The following is a 19,098-nucleotide window of genomic DNA, read 5'->3' on the forward strand; positions in this document are numbered from 1 at the left end:
TATTGCATTATTGCCATGTGTGGTGCGAACGATGATGGAGTCATTATTATCGCGCCACCAATGGGCCATGGCCACTTACTAGTCCTCTTAGCATATCCCGACGTCAACACCGATCATTGCCCGTATCCCACGAAGAGTTCATAAACTCAGCAAGGTGGCCAATGAGGCAATAACCCAGTCATAAAGCTTGTTTGATGAAATGCTTCGGAGAGTAGTCTCTGGGTTAACTAGAATTTGTTTTGTAAATGCTCTTTAGTTCCAAAATATAGTGCACATTTAAATGTTTATGGTCTTTGATATATGCATTTTTATGGTCTTCGATATATGACATTGACAACCAATATGTACAAAACACATGGATTCAACATATACAGATTGTATAGTTATATTTTTCTTGCAAAATACTTTTAGTCCCGAAAGTAACCTTCTACTCCCGAGCTCAAATGCACCAGCCATGAATAGTAATTCCTCCATTCCTAAATGAAAGTCTTTTTAGATATTCCACTATGAACTACATACGGATGTATATATACATATTTTAGAGTGTAGATTCACTCATTTTGTTTCATATGTAGTCCATAGTGGAATATCTAAAAAGACTTATATTTAGAAATGGAGGGAGTAAAAATATAAAAAGTAGACAAAATCAAAATATTCAGAGTTTTTTGGCAAAAAAACATTATCGGATTTGCAAATGTTCGTGAAGGAAAAACATTCCTAATTCTCTAAAAAGAAAAAAACAAATCAGTGCTTCAAATTGCTTTAAAAAATAGTATTTTCTAGAGCATTGATTTTTTTGCCTAGAGCATTAGGAATGTTTTTTCTTCATGAAAAATCACACGCATGTGCATTCAACGATGTTTGTGCAAATAAAATTCATTTTTTTAACTAATGTTTTTTCGATTTTACGATTCATGAGGATATATTTGAGCTCGGATTAGAAGCTCCTGTGTTTCAAAAAGTTCAGTCCGGATATATTGCCTTGCTTTTTGGGTAGGACTAGTAAGTGCGCATGTGTAACGCACGTCTATTTGAACTAATAAGTGTGCACATGTAATACGCATCTATTTGGATTAACATATTATACTAAACTTAATACAAGATAATTTATTCATAAATTTAAAATTTCCCTATAAAGTACACGATCTCTTATTTCCAACTCGTACAAATAATTTGAAATATCGTTTCTTCTTAATCAACATGTCTCCTGTATTAAAAGACCACCCACTTTTATCAATGTATAAAATTCAAAATTATTTAGAAGATTCATCATGATTCTTTATATGCACACATTTATGCAAGTATAATCACACATGAAAATGTCACTTAGGACAAGCTAAGGAACCGTTTCAGTGCCAACAAATTCCAGTCAAGAATTACACAAGATCGTCACGAACATATACAGAGAGAAGTGACCTCTCTTTCTCCGAGATTGATCGAACAACAAGTTTTTGTATATATCTATCCGACACTACTACATATATACAATATAACATCTCTTATAATCCCTACATCTAAAATCGATTTCGACTTCCACATGGCATTCTCTGTCTTTATGTATGACATGGTCAAGAAAGAATTCCGCCAATTCCTCTTGAATTGCTCGTATGCGATCATGTGGTATGAGTTCATTCCGCATCTGTCACATCTAATATAAAGAAGAGGGTCAATACATATATATGAAAGAAACTCAACACAATTGATGGTAATAAAATAAAATTGTGAACATTGTTTATGTACTAAATGATATGAAATTTACCATGACCACAAAATATCCTACATTCATCATCATCATAATCAACATGCAGTTTTTGCTTCTCTTGTATGTAGTCCAAGTTTTCTATCAGGAAAACATGTTAACTCAACTGTAGATAAGGATGGTATGAAAATGCTCATGTAAAATTACAATTGCCATGTATCTGCTGGACAAACAAATACACTTATGCAAACTTCAGGGTTTTTTAGTAAAACTTATGCGAACTTTAGTTTTTTTCATTAAAACTTATGCAAACTTCTGGGTTTTTCAGTGAAACGTAATTTCATGACTGCAAGTAAGGTCTTAGTTCAGCGAATTTGTCTATGAGTTCACTATGTAGTCGTGAGTTGGCCATGTAATAACCGGTAGCCAGTACTTAAAAAAACAGAAATGTCTGTTGCAGGTACGTGAAAATCAATAAAAAAAGAAAGAAAGAAAGAAGGCGAATGTCTCTGTGTGTGCTCCAACGCTCCTCTGTTTCTCATTGCATCATCTCTAGTTCCTGTACTTCTAGATGTGTCACCACCGGCGAGGTAGCGATGATAGTAAAAAAACAACACTCGATACTTACTTGATTAATGCGTGTGTGTGATGCGTTCGCGTGAAGGCGAGCGTCTCCGTCGTTTAGGCCTGCGAGCGGCCGCGGCGACCGTGTCCTCTCACCAGCTGGGCGGCATTGTCGACGCAGGTGAGTCAGTCGTCCAGCTTTGAGGCGGCGGCCTCCACGCACCGGGATTAGCTTTGGACGACGTCGTCCACGCGCGAGTACCGGACAAGCGTGTCCAACGGAGCAGCACACGTCAGAGCTGAGGGAGTCAGCGGTGGCTTCGGGCGAGTGAGATGGGGCCGTGATTAGCTTCACCTGCTGCACAGCGGCCGAGACCTGCACCGCCCTGGGGACGATGATGGTTGGCGACCAGGCGAATCTACATGCATGTTGTGGGGGTAGATTTTTTTAGCCCGCTTATACTGGTTCAAGATACTCAGCGTTGCCCCCACTTGAAGGACCTCGGCGGTGGGTGGTTGTCAGCGTGGGTGTTGTGGATGGAGCCAAAGTCGACGCGGATGCCGATGGTTCCCGGAGAGCATGCCCAGGATGTGGACGAAGTCGTTGCAGTCAGTAGAAGTGTGTTCGAAGGAAGCCGCAGTTCCTCCTCGCATGTCTCCCATTGTGGCTCGCGTGGGTGGTGGGCTGGTGACGGCTGGCGACTCGCGATCACGATTCCCTGATAGGAGACGATAGGATGCGCTCGTGATTAGTTTCCTAATAATTAAATGTGTTCGTGATTAGTTATCTAATAGGATGTAGCCATGATTAGTTTCCCAATAATTAGATGCGCCCGTGATTAATTTCCTAATAGGATGGCTCGTAATTATTTTCCTAATAATAGAATGCACGCGTGGTTTTTTTTCCTAATAATAGGATGAGTTTGTGATTAGTTTCCTAATAATTAGATGTGTCCGTGATTAGTTTCTTAATAGGACGTGTTCGTGATTATAGTTTCCTAATTGACCAGGCATGGATTTTCATATTTTCCTTCGCGGTGGAGTACGGTCAGTCAATGTAAATTGCTAAGTGCACACAGAGAACAGATTCGGTTAAGGCTAGCCGTTAGATTGAGTTTAGTGGGACTAATCATGCGGTAGAAATGTATCCGTACTAGAAGAATGCCCGTGCGTTGCAACGGGGCCACATTAACTTTAAGAGTTCAATATTAATCATGTTAATAATATATTTAATATTCTCATACATATCAAGTGACACTGGCGACCTTTTTTGTCAATTTAGCAACGGGCTCAGTTGCAACGGGCTCTTTATACATATCAGACAACTCGCTACTACTTAAACTACAACTATGGCTACCAATATTTTTTTGTCAATTTAGCTCAGCAATAGTGCCTGGCTTAATAGACTGCTTTGCATTCACCCCCTCAGAAGATAGAGAGAACTAACTCAACATGTCAGAAGATTAACAGAAATTTCATTTGTATGACATGAACATATAGCAGGAGCACCAACACATAGATCAGCAGAGAGCAGAGCACAGCATGCACACACTCAGGCCATCTATATCATACACACACAGCAACGCACACACGCATCACGCTGGCATACACATACAGAAAAGCAAGCACACACGTATCATGCGCATTGACCGGTGCGACGCACACAGAGCAAGTACGTACACACGGAGAGCAAGCTAGCAAGCACGCACGCGTCCAACCCCGCCGCTGCATGCGCTGGCAGAAGGTGAGGCAGCAAGGGAGATTGCACATTGAAGCTGTCCATGCAAGGCTGGAGGTGCTGGGCCGGCGACGCCGGTGTCGGGACGGCGCTTGATTTGTTCCAGGTGGCGTGGAGCTTGGGGCGGCAACGCGGCGATAGCTAGTGCTCGGGGATGGGGGTTTGGGGCGGGGGCAGTCGACCCGATGGCTGGCGAAGTTAACGGGCTCGGGCGGCTGGAAATTCGGCGGGTGGCGGCGGCACAGCGCGAGGATGGGACATGCGGAAAACCTAGCGGGCGTTCAACTACCAATACCCACGCCTTTTTTAGGGGAATTGCTTGTGAAAATAACGTGCGACGACGACTTAGCGAGCGGATCCCCTTAAAAAAGACATAGCGAGCAGATTCCCTTAAAACTGGTAGGAATGGATACGATTGATGACGTTGATAAATAGTGGTGAATGTTGGCCTAATTTACTATCATCATGCATGGAAACGAATCATCAAGAAAAAGAATACTTCCTATTACTACACTCATAAGAAGCTTCCTAATCTCTGCTACCAAACAGTTTCTGCCCAAACAATGAAGGAAAGTTATGGACGTGATTCGAAAGGAAACAAACGTTATGAAGATTAATTAATTTAGATTTGATCTTTAGAGGTTGATTGTGATTGATTCTTTTACATAAAGACATTACTAAATAATTTGCGTCAGTATGGAAAGTTCTGATCCGTTCAGTTTTTTTCGTTGTGTGAGAGGGTGAAGTGAAAATAAACCGATGAAGTGGGGGGGTGACGAAAAAAATCTACGACGGTTAACCTACGAAAAAACCCGGACGAAAATGGTGGGACGAAAAAAACCTGGAAGCGAGACTACCAACTGCTCCATTAAAAGTAAAGATACGTTTTGTGGGGTGCACTTAGAGAAGATAATGTTTGCTTTTTTATAAGTAGTATAGATATAGATGAAACATTTTTTTTTGCTTTGACGTAGAATTTGCGGTTGTTGTCCAGCGGTAGAACGACAAACGAGCATCGTGGGTCGCCGGCCCACGACGATGGTGGGCGCATGGGTCGGGTCTATAGCTGGCCAAATGGGCCGGGCCAAACAGGTCAGCCCGCAAGCACGCCGGCACGGCCCGTCATGGGCCAAGCACGACACGGGCTAAACGGGCCGTGCCTGGCACGCGGCACGCCTTGGGCCGTGCCTGGGCACGCGGGCTGGCACGGCACGGCCCGTTTAATTTTTTTTATATATTTTTCAGATTTTTTTATAGATGTATACGTAAAATATAGCCTAATAGGTCTAAAAACCAGCCCAACAGGGTGAAAATATGCAGCCCAGCGTGCTAAACGGGCCATCGGGCCAGCCCGTTTACTAATCAGGCCGTGCCTGGGCCAAGGAGCTGCGCCCGTGGGCCGGCACGGCACGGCCCGGCTATTAAACGTGCCACGGCGGGCCGTGCCGGGCCAGGCACGATTAGCACAGGCCGTGCCGTGCCGGGCCGGGCCGGCCCGTCTGGCCAGGTATGGTCGGGTCTTCGGGCTTTCGAGGCTATCCAAGTCAGCTGGACGACTGGAAACCCACCCAGCCTTTTGCAGTTTTGCTATGCCTGGCTCCTCCTATGTCGCTGCTGCGCCGAAACAGATCCAGAGAGAGGTGAGGGGGATGAGCTCGAGCTCGAGCTCGGTGGAGGGAGGAGATGGCCGGGAAGAGGAACCGCTCCAGCGGAGGAGAAGAGGGCGACGACGAGAGGAACCGCCCGGGGGAGGAGAAGAGCTCGAAGAAGAGGGGAACGCTTCCTCGCATGGTATGTATGGTTTTATTTCTGGTCAGTACTTTGTGTAGATCTAAATAGCCATACGCACTAGGCTGTGTTGATATTTGTCTAAAAATTATGCTTATTATTGGAGATTGTTTTGTTTATGTGTTGGAGTGTGCAGTGTCTGAAAAATGTACTGTTACGTGTTTAATTTTTTGCTTAGTTATTTATTCGATTGTAGTAATACACTAATACTGAAGTATTATTATAACTTAATGCACGGCACCTTAGCTAATACTGTAAAAAATTAATGGGATTGATCTCGCTGGATTAAGCCATGTTTGCCTCTAACCAATCCGTAGATGCAGACATCAGATAAGTGAATGATTGGCTGACATTTAGCTTCTCTCAAACTCTATAGACCCTTCATGTGTTCGTTTAATTCTAAAGTTGTAAAAGGGTGCTGAATTCATCCATGTTCCATTGCATCTATCTGGTTCGGAGAGGCCAAACATCTCGCCAAATCCTTCATGTTGCCCTAGCTTGTTTGTTCAATCCTAAAATTTTAATGGGGTTGATATCACTGATTTCAGCCATGTTGCCTTGCCTCTAACCTATTGGGAGAGGCCGAACATCTGGTAAGCGAATGATTGGCCGACATGATCCTTCGCAATATGTTGTCAATATCAAGCAGTTATCGATATCAAATGGAAGTTGTTGCCGTCAGAAGCACTAGAGACCAGGTATCTTGGCCTGACCATGCAATGCTCGGTAAAATCTTCAGGTCGCATTAGTGCAACCCACTGAGAAGAAATTCGTGTTAGGAGACGGGCATAGCAAAGAAGCGGTGTTGGCACGAGCACTCAGAGGGATTTCCGTCTTGTGTACCAGAGGCAAACAATACTACTCCCTCCGTTCCTAAATATTTGTCTTTTTAGAGATTTCAAATGGACTACCACATACGGATGTATATAGACGTATTTTAGAGTGTAGATTCAGTCATTTTGCTCCGTATGTAGTCACTTGTTGAAATCTCTAGAAAGACAAATATTTAGAAACAGAGGGAGTAGATGACTAAGGCAAAGCTAGTATTCGATGTCACCGTGGAGGAGACGGCCGTTCACCGAGTGATGCGGCAGTTTGGCAGACACCAAGTGCTTCCTCCCCCACCAAGACATCCCATTCAACCTCACATTCACAAGTACTCCCTCCATTCCAAATTACTCGTTGCAGAAATGGATGTATCTAGAATTAAAATACATCTAGATACATCCATACCCGCGACAAGTAATTCGGAACGGAGGAAGTATGTGCATATCTAATTTGGCAACTAAATTTACTACAGTATCATATATTTACCCCGCCAGCAGATCCTATTCAACCTCACATCCAGAACTGCATGCATATATTTTTGTTGGAAGCTAAGCTTATTGTCATATGTTTTTCTCACTTATATTAAAAAAACATCATTTGTAGGTACGGCGGCAAGGGTGGAAATAAGACGGCACATAATTGGGAAACAAAATTGAGACCATTCGTTGAGCAGTGGAGAACAGCAAGCTTGGTTCACTGGCACGAGGAGGCGCTCTTCGACCGAGCTGCGCATGAGGCTCACCTACGGTGGTACCGGCCACAGATGAGATTGCGCTGCATACCAAGAGCTGACCCTGAGGACATGGAGACGGCTCACACTTCGGCTTCGGAGACGTACTAGAGTTCTTCAGTGACCAGCGTCATAGATCACTCGGTAAGCAATATGGTTACATCATTTATTCAGTTCATATTTCGGAACCATAAGAAGTGACCGATTTCTAACTGTTAGGGAATTTGCAGGCCCAGTTGATGCTGGAGGCTCAAGAGGAGACTGCCGTGATAATTAACCGAGTGACCATGGGGATCGAAATGACTCCGTCCGAGAATCTAGCAGCGTGGCAGCGTACTTAGAGCAAGCTGCGGAGGATCTTCGAGACTTTGAGGCATAGGGTGCATCTGACACCCTGTCTAGTCGGGAAGCACACACTCCCCCATGCCCCTCACACCGTGCTAGGCCGATGTTCCAGCCAACGGTCCGCCTGCTGCCTCCACCTTCCCCTATGCAGTCCGGTGGCTCCTCCTGGTACCACCAGCCTCACCCCCCTCCTGCTCAACTCTCAGTGATGGTGACAACAGGTATATATCAGTGCTAATATACTAATTACTGTTTTAGTGATCGTGATGTTGTAACTATGGTTTTCCTATGAAACCTGCATGACTCATATGCATGCTCTTTGCGGGTTCACCAGATACTCCACCACCGCCGGCCTCACAGGTCACCCTGGCCATGCCACCTCCGGCGCAATCCCATACCCGCAAGAGACATCGCCATCCTACTCGTAGTCGTAGAAGTGCTGCGCAGGGTTGTGGACAGCGAGGACAGGAGGACGAAACAGGTGCTTAGGACGAACAGACGGTTAGTGGTGTCCCACTATGTGATTTGACTTTCTTGACTTCATTATATCCATATATGTAGCACTATTCAACTTTGTGGTAAAAAGCACATATTCCTTTTAATAAAACTATAAAGACACATATTCAACTCTGCAGACATTATAGTAGCATGATGCATCCTTAGGCAGACTCCTTTGAGAAACAATACAATACTTCAAATAAACAGCAGAGCGATTCCTTTCGGATTTTTCTCTGATAAATGGCAAATATTATTACATTACCAGAAGTTCAAGAGAGAAATGAAAAATATCTTCAAAACAATTAACTTTGTTTAAACACACAAGGCATACTGCGGATATGCAGTGCCTTCAGCTCATTCAGTTTGTTCACTCTAGAAAACTTCATCTGCTTTAAATTTCGCCATCCCAAAGGTCCTCCAAGGTTTTGTAAACGCTTAGAGGGTGAACCGCAAATTCCCCTTTCATCAACCTTGCCTGCATTTTTCAAGTCAAACCAGATATCAGATGTGAATAATGAGAGTGTAAGGACTGGAGCTATCCAATGATATATTGCCGAGAAAAGAATGGTCTTGATCTTTGAAGTATTGTCGATTTTCAAGTTATGTTAGATAACAGAAGGAACAAGCGTTAAGACTTCAGACATGCCTGTTTGATTTCGGAGAACTTTGCCATTAAATCTTCAGGAATGGACCACTCAAATATGTCAAAGTTCTCCTTAATCCTTGCTTCATTGGTGCTTTTTGGAAGTACACTCTGACCCATTTGAAGACACCAGCGTAAGGCAACCTGAGCAGGCGTTTTCTGCAACTTCTCAGCAACAGAGATGACAATAGGATTGCTAAGGACGATAGCCCCACTGACCCCAGGTAGAGATGATCCAGGCGAACCTAATGGCGAAAATGCCTGCAAGTGACAGTTTATTTCAACACATGGAAGCGGCGCAGTACCGATTATCAACAAACCAAGATAGCAGCTTACAAAACTGAAAGAAATGCTACAGCATTAGACATATCAAGCTTACAGAAAGATGAACACCCCTCGAATGGCATAGTTTTTGGAGCTTGTCTTGCTGCCAAATCAGATGACATTCAACCTGGTTGACTGCTGGAGGCACACGTGCAATGGCAAGCAAATCCTCAATCTTCTTGCAAGAGAAGCTACTCACACCAATTGCTCGAGCTTTGCCAGAGTCGTATAGCTTCTCCATCGCTTCCCATGTAGCAGGAATATCAGGTGGGAGAATGTTTTCATGGCTCGGCGTAGTCCCTTTCTTCATGGCTCGGCGTAGTCCCTTTCTTCACTGTTAAAAAAAAGTCAGCTATTAGTATAGAATGGGGACTGCTGCCAATTTATGCAAGAACTATGGCATAGATATCCAATCTGGTAATTCTAGTATGATTTCTTCTTTTGGATTGCAACTAATATGTAGTGACTATAGGCTAGCACTGTATAAGAATAGGGCCAAGCCATACGGAAAATAATTGGGAACTCATGATATTGTTTGCTCCTTCCATTTCAATGTTCAGTTAATTATAGGCACATCTACATATATACCAGTTAATTAAACGGATAATTGAGTTTAATACCAAGGATAGGAATTTACAAGGAACAAATCTAAGAAGCCAAGGTGCAAATCTTTAAGAGTAGTGTCAATTGCCTCCGGCACATCTTCAGGTGCATGATCACCAAACCTGGATAATTCAGAGGCAAGACGGGAATTATTTCACATGTTCCTTTAACCGAGGCTGGGAAATGAAGCCTAACCATAGCTTAGAGGTGACAAACAAGTCTTCACGCTCAATCACACCATCCTCAAACAATTTCTTTAAAGCCAAGCCAACCTACACAAGTAATTAATACTTCGATTTAGTTAGAAATATTTCCAAATCAAAATAATAACATTTGAACTCTAGAAGGCTTCTTGAAATGTGTGCTTGTTATTTCCACTTTCATTGATACTCCCTCCGGTCCTTTTTAGTCCGCATATAATTTTGTCCAAAGTCAAAGTATGTCTATTTTGACCAAATTTATAAAAATACGTATCAACATTCACAATGCCAAATCAACATTGCTAGATTCATTATGAAATGTAGTTTCATAGTATATATATTTGGTATTGTAGATGTTGATATTTTTTAATATAAATTTGGTCAAACTTTGTAAAGTTTGACTTGACGCAAATCTAATACGCGGAGTAAAAAGGACCGGAGGGAGCATATACTACTTTGCACACCCTTTTTGCCATCTCATTGTTTGTCCCTGCATCTAAATTTCAGAGCTGAAGTATTTCCTTCTCACTTGTCCCTTTTAAAAGCATGCTCTTCATGTCGTAGAATTCAAATATTTAGACCAACATGATATTCATGTGGGATTAAACAATCATGGACTAGTGAAACATACACGAACTATTGTTCTGCTGACTAATCAGTCCAAATGAAGTATTTAACCCGTTACAAAAAAAAGAAAAGAAGAAACGGGTTGCAGCATGCACATTGAGCTATTGAAGGGACATACATGCGACCGAATACTGTGGTGCAAGTATAATTACTAATACCTGTTTTTGTTGTTGTTGAGAGAACTAATTAATATACCTGTTTCTGATTGTGGTATGCTGGAGCACAATCGATATGCCGATATCCAGCCTGCCAGAAAAGCATGAAGCTTTCAGAAAGGAAAACAAGGGAAATATATCTGATATTATCTCAGAACTTCATAACACAAGCACGTGTTTGTTGAAGTGAGCAGGTAATACCCAAAGATTCACAAACCATCAAGGATGATTAAAGCGACAGGAAATGACCTTGACAGCAGCGTAGATGGCGTCGCCGACAACATCAGGCTCTATCTGCCATGTGCCGAGGCCGATCGGTGGGATCCTTGCGCCGGTGTTCAGGATGAAGGACCCGGCCATCTTTGGAGCAAGGCAGGAGAGGAAGAATATGGAAGATGATGGGTACGGTGGGCCTGGGTTTGGTTGTGGGGGTATACCTATTCGTTCTACAGCAACTACACATATATTGTATGCGACCCAGTGACCTGCTCACACTCCATTATCAGTGATAGTATATATAAGATTATAAAGGGTGACTGACCGACCGACCGACGGATGATTTTGTTTCCCTCTATTTGTTTTTTCCATTCACTGAAGCGTAGGGAGGGAGGGAGAACGTGAGTTGACTTGCCACGTTTGACCTGTCAATGTAAATAAAATGCAGAGCTATACGGGGAGCCAGTGGCCATATAATCACCAAATATCGTATTTATTGACAGCATTCTTTAGTGCAATTACCAAAATAAAACCTGCTGAGACAAGTACAGTGATCACCAGTACATTTTACTTCATATTCAAGATCAATTTTGAAAAGTTATATGATAGAGCTAAGTCGCCTTTTTGTTTAACAAGCGCTCATAATGAAGGGTTTCTCTCCTAATGGTAAGGGGTAGTGTAGCCATCAAGGTCAATGATGATATTGATTACTACTTCTAGACAAAGAAGGGCCTCCGACAGGGGGGCATTTTGCGTAATACTGTGGCGGATATTCTTGCAATCCTTGCTGAGCGTGCCAAGTCAAGGAATTAACTTTATTTAACACACAACCCTATCAAAAAAAAAACTTTATTTAACACACAAGCATACTGCGGACATGCAGTGCCTTCACTACCTTCTTCAGTTTGTTCACTACAGAAGAAGTTCATGTCCTTTAAATTTCGCCATCCCAAAGGTCCTCCAAGGTTTTGTAAACGCTTAGAGGGTGAACTGCGAATTCTGCTTTCAGCAACCTTTCCTGCATTTTTTGCAGATCAAACCAGATATCAGATGCGAAGAATGAAAGGGCAAGCACTTTGAGCTATCGAATGATATATTGCCGATTCCATGTGCATATGGTTAGATAGTGGAAGTAACAAACATGGACGACAAGTCAATGACATGCGACATCGGAAGAAACATGTGTTGAGACTTGAGACATGCCTGCTTGATACCGGAGAGCTCCGCCATCAAATCTTTGGGAATGGACCAATCAAATATGTCAAAGTTCTCCTTAATCCTTGCTTCATTGGTGCTTTTTGGAAGTATACTCTGACCCATTTGAAGACCCCAGCGCAAGGCAACCTGCGCAGGCGTTTTCTGCAACTTCTCGGCGACAGAGATGACAATAGGGTTGCTAAGGACACTAATGATCCCAGGTAGAGGTGATCCAGGTGAACCTAATGGCGAAAATGCCTGCAACAACACAAGTGGCAGTTTTTCACAACATATGGGAGTGGTGCAGTACCGATTATCAGCAAACGGAGGTAGCAGAAGCTTACGAAACTGAAAGAAAATGCTACAGCACTGGAGATGACTTATCGAACTTACAGAAAGATGAACGCCCCTCGAATGGCATAGTTTACGGAGCTTGTCTTGCTGCCAAATCAGATGACACTCAACCTGGTTGACTGCTGGAGGCACGCGTGCGACGGCAAGCAAATCCTCCATCTTCTTGCTAGAAAAGTTACTCACACCAATTGCTCGAGCTTTGCCAGAGTCGTATAGCTTCTCCATCGCTCCCCATGTAGCAGGAATATCAGGTGGGAGAAAGGTTTCAAGGCTCGGCGTTGTTCCTTTCTTGATGCGGATTGGACCGTGAATCTGTAAATAAGGTCATTTCTGTTAGAAATTTAGGGTTTGCGGTCTACCCCCTAATTCCTCTGCGCTTATCCGTGGTGCCGCTCACAATTCGTATATCTGAGGCTAGGGGGTAGGGACCTTCTTATACTGCCTTTCCAAAGAGTCCATCTCTTATACAGATAAGATTCCTAGTCTTTCCAACTAGTTTTCCGGATAGAGTCCAGATCAAATTACCAACCACGATCAAATTTGTCTGTTAACGGATTCTACCCGTTGTGTCCCTGGAGCACGCGCTTGTGAGCAACGCGCCATAACAGTGTAAATTCCTCTAATTACGTAGATCAACATTAGGGCTGTAATCTAACTGTACGATCTAGCTCCTTCCACAGTGTATCCGGGTAGTCTTTCCAATATAAATAGTATATTGTATTCCACTGATAATCGACCAGCTTCCTTAAGCATATATTGCTTAAGTACATTCCAACAAGTAACAACTCCATGCTAAACATGTAAAGCAATTCCATGTATAAATACATGTATAATTCCATACGAGGTATTCCGAATATTAACAATTCTAAGTAATTTGAATATAGTTGCAGGACACATAATTCCAACAATTTCAACAACCAGACGAGGTAATAGGTTGCGTGCAATTAAAGCAGTTCTATTGTGCACAGTTGTTCATCTACTCAGTTCAGCAGAGCTGTATTTGCAGGTTTCTTTCATATATTCTCAAATACAGAACAACCTTGAAAATATGTTTAGTGTCAGTTATTATAATGAAATTATAATTATCACCAATTTATACAGGACAAAGAAATTCTATATGATAATCCTAGTGTGTTTTCCATTTTTGTTCTGCAACTAATACCAAATGACCATCCCTAAAAAATACCTAATGAACATCCCTATGAAAATACCTAAGGACCATACACAAACATAATTATCTCTGGACAAGAATATTGCCAGCCCATGTAGAAATAGTATCAAGAAGAGGTTTTTGCTCCTTACCTTTTGGTATTCAGTTAGTTATAGGTATATCTCAGTACATAACTGTAAACAAACGAATAACTGAATATACTACCAAGCATAGAAATTTACGAGGAATAAGTCTAAGAAGTCAAGCTGCAAATCCTTAAGAGTAGTGCCAATTGCCTCTGGCACATCTTCAGGTGCATGATCACCAGACCTGCAAAATTAAGAATATTCTGACAAGATGGAAATTATTTCACATGTTCTCCTAACTGAAGCTGGGAAATGAATCCTAACCATAGCTTAGATGTGATAAACAAATCTTCACGCCTAACCACACCGTCCTCAAATAATTTCTTCAAAGCCAAGCCAACCTACACAGGCAATACTTCATATTAGTAGAAATATTCCCAAATCAAAATAATACTATTGCAACTCCAGGAGGCTTCTTGATATGTGTACATGTTTTTCAGTTTCATTGATCTACTACCTTGCACACCCCTTTTGCCATCTCATGTTTGTGTCTGATTCTAAATTTCAGAACTGCACTGAAGTGTTTCCTTCTCACTTATCAGTTATCATCAACATATTTTCCCAGTATTGTTTTGAGAAAAAAAATATGCGTTGAATTTCGGCACAGAAACTATATGCACATAATATATCAAAATTAAATGCTTTTTATATCATAAAATTCACATTTAGACCAATGTAATATTCATGTGGGATCAACCAATCATGGACTAGTTAAACACACACTAGTATTGTTTTGCTGAGAGTACTAATCAGTCCAATTCAAGTATTTAACGCGTTACTCGAAAAAGAAAAGAAAAATATTGCAAGTAATCACTAATACCTGTTTCTCATTGCGGTACACTGGAGCACAATCAATATGCCGATATCCAGCCTGCCGGAAAAGCATGGAACTTTTAGAAGGGAAAATAAGGGAAAGAATTATATCTCAGGGCTTCAGAACACATGCGTGCGCAAAATTCAGAAGTTAAGTTGAGTTCACTGAATGAACACAGATTTCCACTTAGGATACAATTCGATCCACAGTTAAAACTCATCCTAAGGATTCTATAGGCCCTACCCTACCTTGATGAAATGAGCAGGTAATTCGAGCTCACCTCCACATGCAGATATATCTTGGATTCACAAAACCATCAAGAAGGAATTAAAGGGACAGGAAAAGACCTTGACAGCGGCGTAGATGGCGTCGCCGACAACATCAGGCTCTATCTGCCATGTGCCGAGGCCAATCAATGGGATCCTTGCGCCAGTGTTCAGGACGAAGGACCCGGCCATGTTTGGAGCAAGAGGCTAGAAGAGAAAGACTATGGAAGAAGGGTACGGTGGGCTTGGGGTTGGTGGTGGGTGTATATCTATTCATTCTGCAGCAATTACACCTAATGTAGGCCATCTTTGGAGCAAGGTAGAGGAGAAAGACTATCAAAGAAGATGGGTACGGTGGGCTTGGGGTTGCTAGTGGAGGTATCTATTTGTTCTGCGGCAACTACACATAATGTATGAGACAGAGTGACCGACACACTCCACTATCACTTTATCAGTGATATAAGATTGTTAAAGAGCTAGACTTTTCTAGAAGATGGGCCCTCTTTGCTGTTGTGGACAAGAATGTGACCAAAAGTTTATCTGTGCAGAACAGATGAGGCGCAGGGGGGTAGCAAGGAAAACAAAGGAGGTGGAGAGACTGAGGCACGGAATTCCTCGGCGAGAAAAACGATCGTTGATTACGTTGCCGTTGTTTTTCAATGAACAAAACTAGGGCGCGTAAGTTTTAGAAATGAGAAACTAAAGGCGCACATCATATATAGTAGTACTTGGTACATACACTCCAGGTGAACTTCAGAGCGGTTCTTTTCGGGGGGGTTTATCTGAACCCTACATTATCAGGTGTTCAAGAAATAAAGGAAAATTATCTCCATGACAATTAACTTTATTTAGTAAGCATGGAGTGTCTTTGGCTGGCTCATTCGGTTTGTTCGCTCCGGAGAAGTTCACATGCTTCAGATTTCACCATCCCAAAAGTCCTCCAATGTTTTGTAACCGCTCAGAGGGTGAACTGCAAACTCCGCCTTCACCAACCTTACCTGCATTTTTTTCCAAATCAAACAAAATGTCGAATGAGTTTCTCCAGTGATATGGGAGTATATCTCTGAGAAAAGAATGGTCTGGTCTTTGGAGGATTCTCCATTGCCATGTGCATATCGTTACACTACAAGATTCAGGACTTTGGGAGAACCATGTGCTGAGACTTGAGACATGCCTGTTTGATGTCGGAGAATTTTGCCATCAGATCTTCAGGAATGGACCAATCAAATATGTCAAAGTTCTCCTTGATCCTTCCTTCGTTGCCGCTTCTTGGTAGTACACTCTGACCCATCTGAAGACCCCAGCGTAACGCGACCTGCGCAGGCGTTTTCTGCAGCTTCTCGGCAACAGCCACGACAATAGTGTTGCTAAGGACACTAGCCTCACCTAATGGTGAATGTGCCTGCAACAAAACAAGTGGCAGTTTATGACAAGAAATATTTGCATTGCTGCTTATTAGCAAGCTAAGGTAGTAGCTTACTGAAACTGAAAGAATGCTAGTATAATATATGTAATGAGCTTACAGAAAGATGAACACCCCTTGACTGGCATAGTTCACGGAGCTTGTCTTGCTGCCAGATCAGGTGGCACTCAACCTGGTTGACTGCTGGAGGCACGCGTGCAAAGGCGAGCAAGTCCTCCATCTTCTTGCAAGTAAAGTTACTCACACCGATTGCTCGAGCTTTGCCAGAATCGTATAGCTTCTCCATCGCTCCCCATGTAGCAGGGATGTCAGTTGGGATCAAATTTTCAGGGCTGTGCGTGGTTCCTTTCTTGATACGGATTGGACCATGGATCTGTAATATAAGGTCATTTCAACAACCAAATAGACACATGTCAGTATAAAGCGGTTAAATGTACATACAAATAACTGACTGTACTATGAAGCATGGGAATTTACGAGGAACAAATCTAGGTAGTCAAGCTGCAAATCTTTCAGAGTAGTGTCAATTGCCTCTGGCACATCTTCCGGTGCATGATTACCGGACCTGCAAAATTAAGAACATTCCTGACAAGACAGAAATTGTTTCACCTGTTGCTTTAACTGAGGCTGGGAAATGAAAACTAACCATAGCTTAGAGGTGATAAACAATTCTTCACGCTTAACCACACCATCCTCAAATAATTTCTTCAAAGCCAAGCCGACCTACGAAAGGTCATTCGGTTTAGTGACCTACAAAATGATAATATCGCAAAACTAGAAAACTTCCTCAAGTGTTTTCTTGTTTTCCAGTTTCATTGATGTACTGTGTGTCAGCAGACACAGGACACGGACACACCCTTTTTGCCATCTTATTGCTGGTGCCTGATTCTATGTTTCAGAACTCAAGTATTTCCTTCTCATATGAAGGTATATTTCCTTCAAAATTACTATTAGAAAAATGTGCACTAAATTTCAGCACAAAAACTACAGACCTATCAGATATGCGTATAACGTACCGAAATTAAAAGGATATGCTTTCCGTATGATAAAATCCAAAGAGAGAAGTGCATATTTCAACCCTCAACTTTTGCCCTAGTCTAATTTACAAACCCGAACTCTAATACCATCTAAATTACAACCCCCAACTCTCAAAACCGGTCAGGATTCAACCCTCCCCTCTCTGTTGACCGGTTTTGACCAGTCAACAGGTCCAGTCAGCATGCCACATCAGCAAAAAAATGCAAAATTTCCAAGGAAACAACCTGTAAAATCGAAGAAAATCCAGGAAAAGAAATAAGAAATCCAATTTCCGAAAAACACGGAAAATAAAAAAAAACGAATTTCCAAAAAAAATCCAGAAACTCAAATTCCAGAAAAAAAATCATTTTTTATTTTCCCTAGCTTTTTTCGGAATTTTGCCTTTTTATATTTTTTCCTAATCTTATAGATTTTTATTTACTTTTTCTTGAAATTTTGAAAAAAAAAATCTGACGTGGCATGCTGATTGGACTCGTTGACTAGTCAAAACTGGTCAACAGGGTGGGGAGGGTTGAATCCTGGCCGGTTTTGAGACTTGGGGGTTGTAATTTAGACGGTAATAAAGTTCAGGGTTGTAAATTAGACTAGGGCAAGAGTTCAGGGTTGAAATATACACTTCTCTCAAATCCAAACATCTAGAATGATACAATATTGTGGGATCACACATTCATCGACATGACACTTAGGGTGTGTCTGGTTGGTATACTAAGTCTCCACACTTTACCACTCTCCAAGTTAGGCAAGTTTGACTGAGTTAGGCCCCGGTTTGGTTTGCAGCCACACTTAGGGCAAGATTCCTTTCATGCAAACTAGACCCCACATGTCAGAAAAGTGTTTTTTTTTTCGAAAAGGAGGACTACTCCCGGCCTCTGCAACATGTCAGAAAAGTGTGGCAAACTGTGGTGCCAATTTTGTGGCAAAAAGTGTGGTAAATGGTGGCAAACTTAGTATATGAACCATCCCTAAGAAAAACTTGGTATATGAACCAAACATGCGCTTAAGCATACGCCGACCATTTTGTCATAAGAGTATTGATCAGAGAGGCAGAAGCAAGCCACATTTTCGGGACAAACATGGGAGGAAAAGCTATATATGGTGCAAGTAATTACAAGTACCTCTTTCTCATTGCTGTATGCTGGAGCACAATCAATATGCCGATATCCAGCCTGCCAGAAAAAAACATGAAACTCATAAAAGGGATGTAGTTTGATAGCACATCTGAACTGAGCGCGGTAAAGCAACAACCCATACAGGTATACATGTCCAAGATTCAGAAAACCATGAGGAAGGAATCAAGGCAGAGCTAGAGCAAGGAGAAAAGACCTTGACAGCGGCGTAGATGGTGTCGCCGACAACCTCAGGTTTTATCTGCCATGTCCCAAGGCCAACCGATGGGATCCCTGCGCCTGTGTTCAGGACGAATGATCCAGCCATTTTTGGTCAAGAAAACTCAGCTAGGACTGGAGTAATATAAACTAGCAGGGAGTGAGACTACCAATTCAAGCACGTAAGGATGGTGGGTGGAAGGTTCAGCGGGGTTGGGGGTAGGGTTTGGGCAATAATTTATACATAATGAACGACACGTACTTACTGTTAGTGAATGGGAGCATGGCAGCTGCGATTTCTAGAAGATGTGTCATCTGTTCCTGCTGTGAAGTGAACAGACAAAGCTGTGGCAGGATTATTTTGCACAACGTAGGCATCACTTGCACAGTGTCTCGACCTATTCAGGCTGCAAGAAATGGTTCATCT

At 42.3% G+C, this 19,098-nt stretch overlaps 1 protein-coding gene, 1 long non-coding RNA gene and 1 pseudogene across 2 annotated transcripts; 1 reads left to right on the plus strand and 2 right to left on the minus strand.

Moving 5' to 3' along the window:
• Positions 1 to 5,557: 5,557 nt before the first annotated feature.
• Positions 5,558 to 11,310, plus strand: LOC123058784 (uncharacterized). Its single transcript, XR_006427295.1, has 4 exons — positions 5,558 to 5,792; positions 7,221 to 7,491; positions 7,578 to 7,913; positions 8,027 to 11,310. It is a non-coding gene; the product is annotated as an uncharacterized lncRNA (long non-coding RNA).
• On the minus strand, positions 8,365 to 15,221 carry LOC123058773 (uncharacterized; annotated as a pseudogene).
• Positions 15,222 to 15,585: 364 nt separating this feature from the next.
• On the minus strand, positions 15,586 to 18,873 carry LOC123058761 (NADPH-dependent aldo-keto reductase, chloroplastic). Its single transcript, XM_044481452.1, has 7 exons — positions 18,670 to 18,873; positions 18,462 to 18,512; positions 16,955 to 17,031; positions 16,786 to 16,873; positions 16,409 to 16,681; positions 16,060 to 16,287; positions 15,586 to 15,883 (listed from the first exon to the last, which is right to left on the minus strand). Exons 1-7 carry the CDS (start codon positions 18,778 to 18,780, stop codon positions 15,800 to 15,802), a joined length of 912 nt encoding a protein of 303 aa, XP_044337387.1. The 5' UTR covers positions 18,781 to 18,873; the 3' UTR covers positions 15,586 to 15,799.
• Positions 18,874 to 19,098: the final 225 nt, after the last annotated feature.

The sequence above is a fragment of the Triticum aestivum genome, chromosome 1A, assembly GCF_018294505.1.
Source record: "Triticum aestivum cultivar Chinese Spring chromosome 1A, IWGSC CS RefSeq v2.1, whole genome shotgun sequence".
Taxonomy (NCBI): Eukaryota; Viridiplantae; Streptophyta; class Magnoliopsida; order Poales; family Poaceae; genus Triticum; species Triticum aestivum.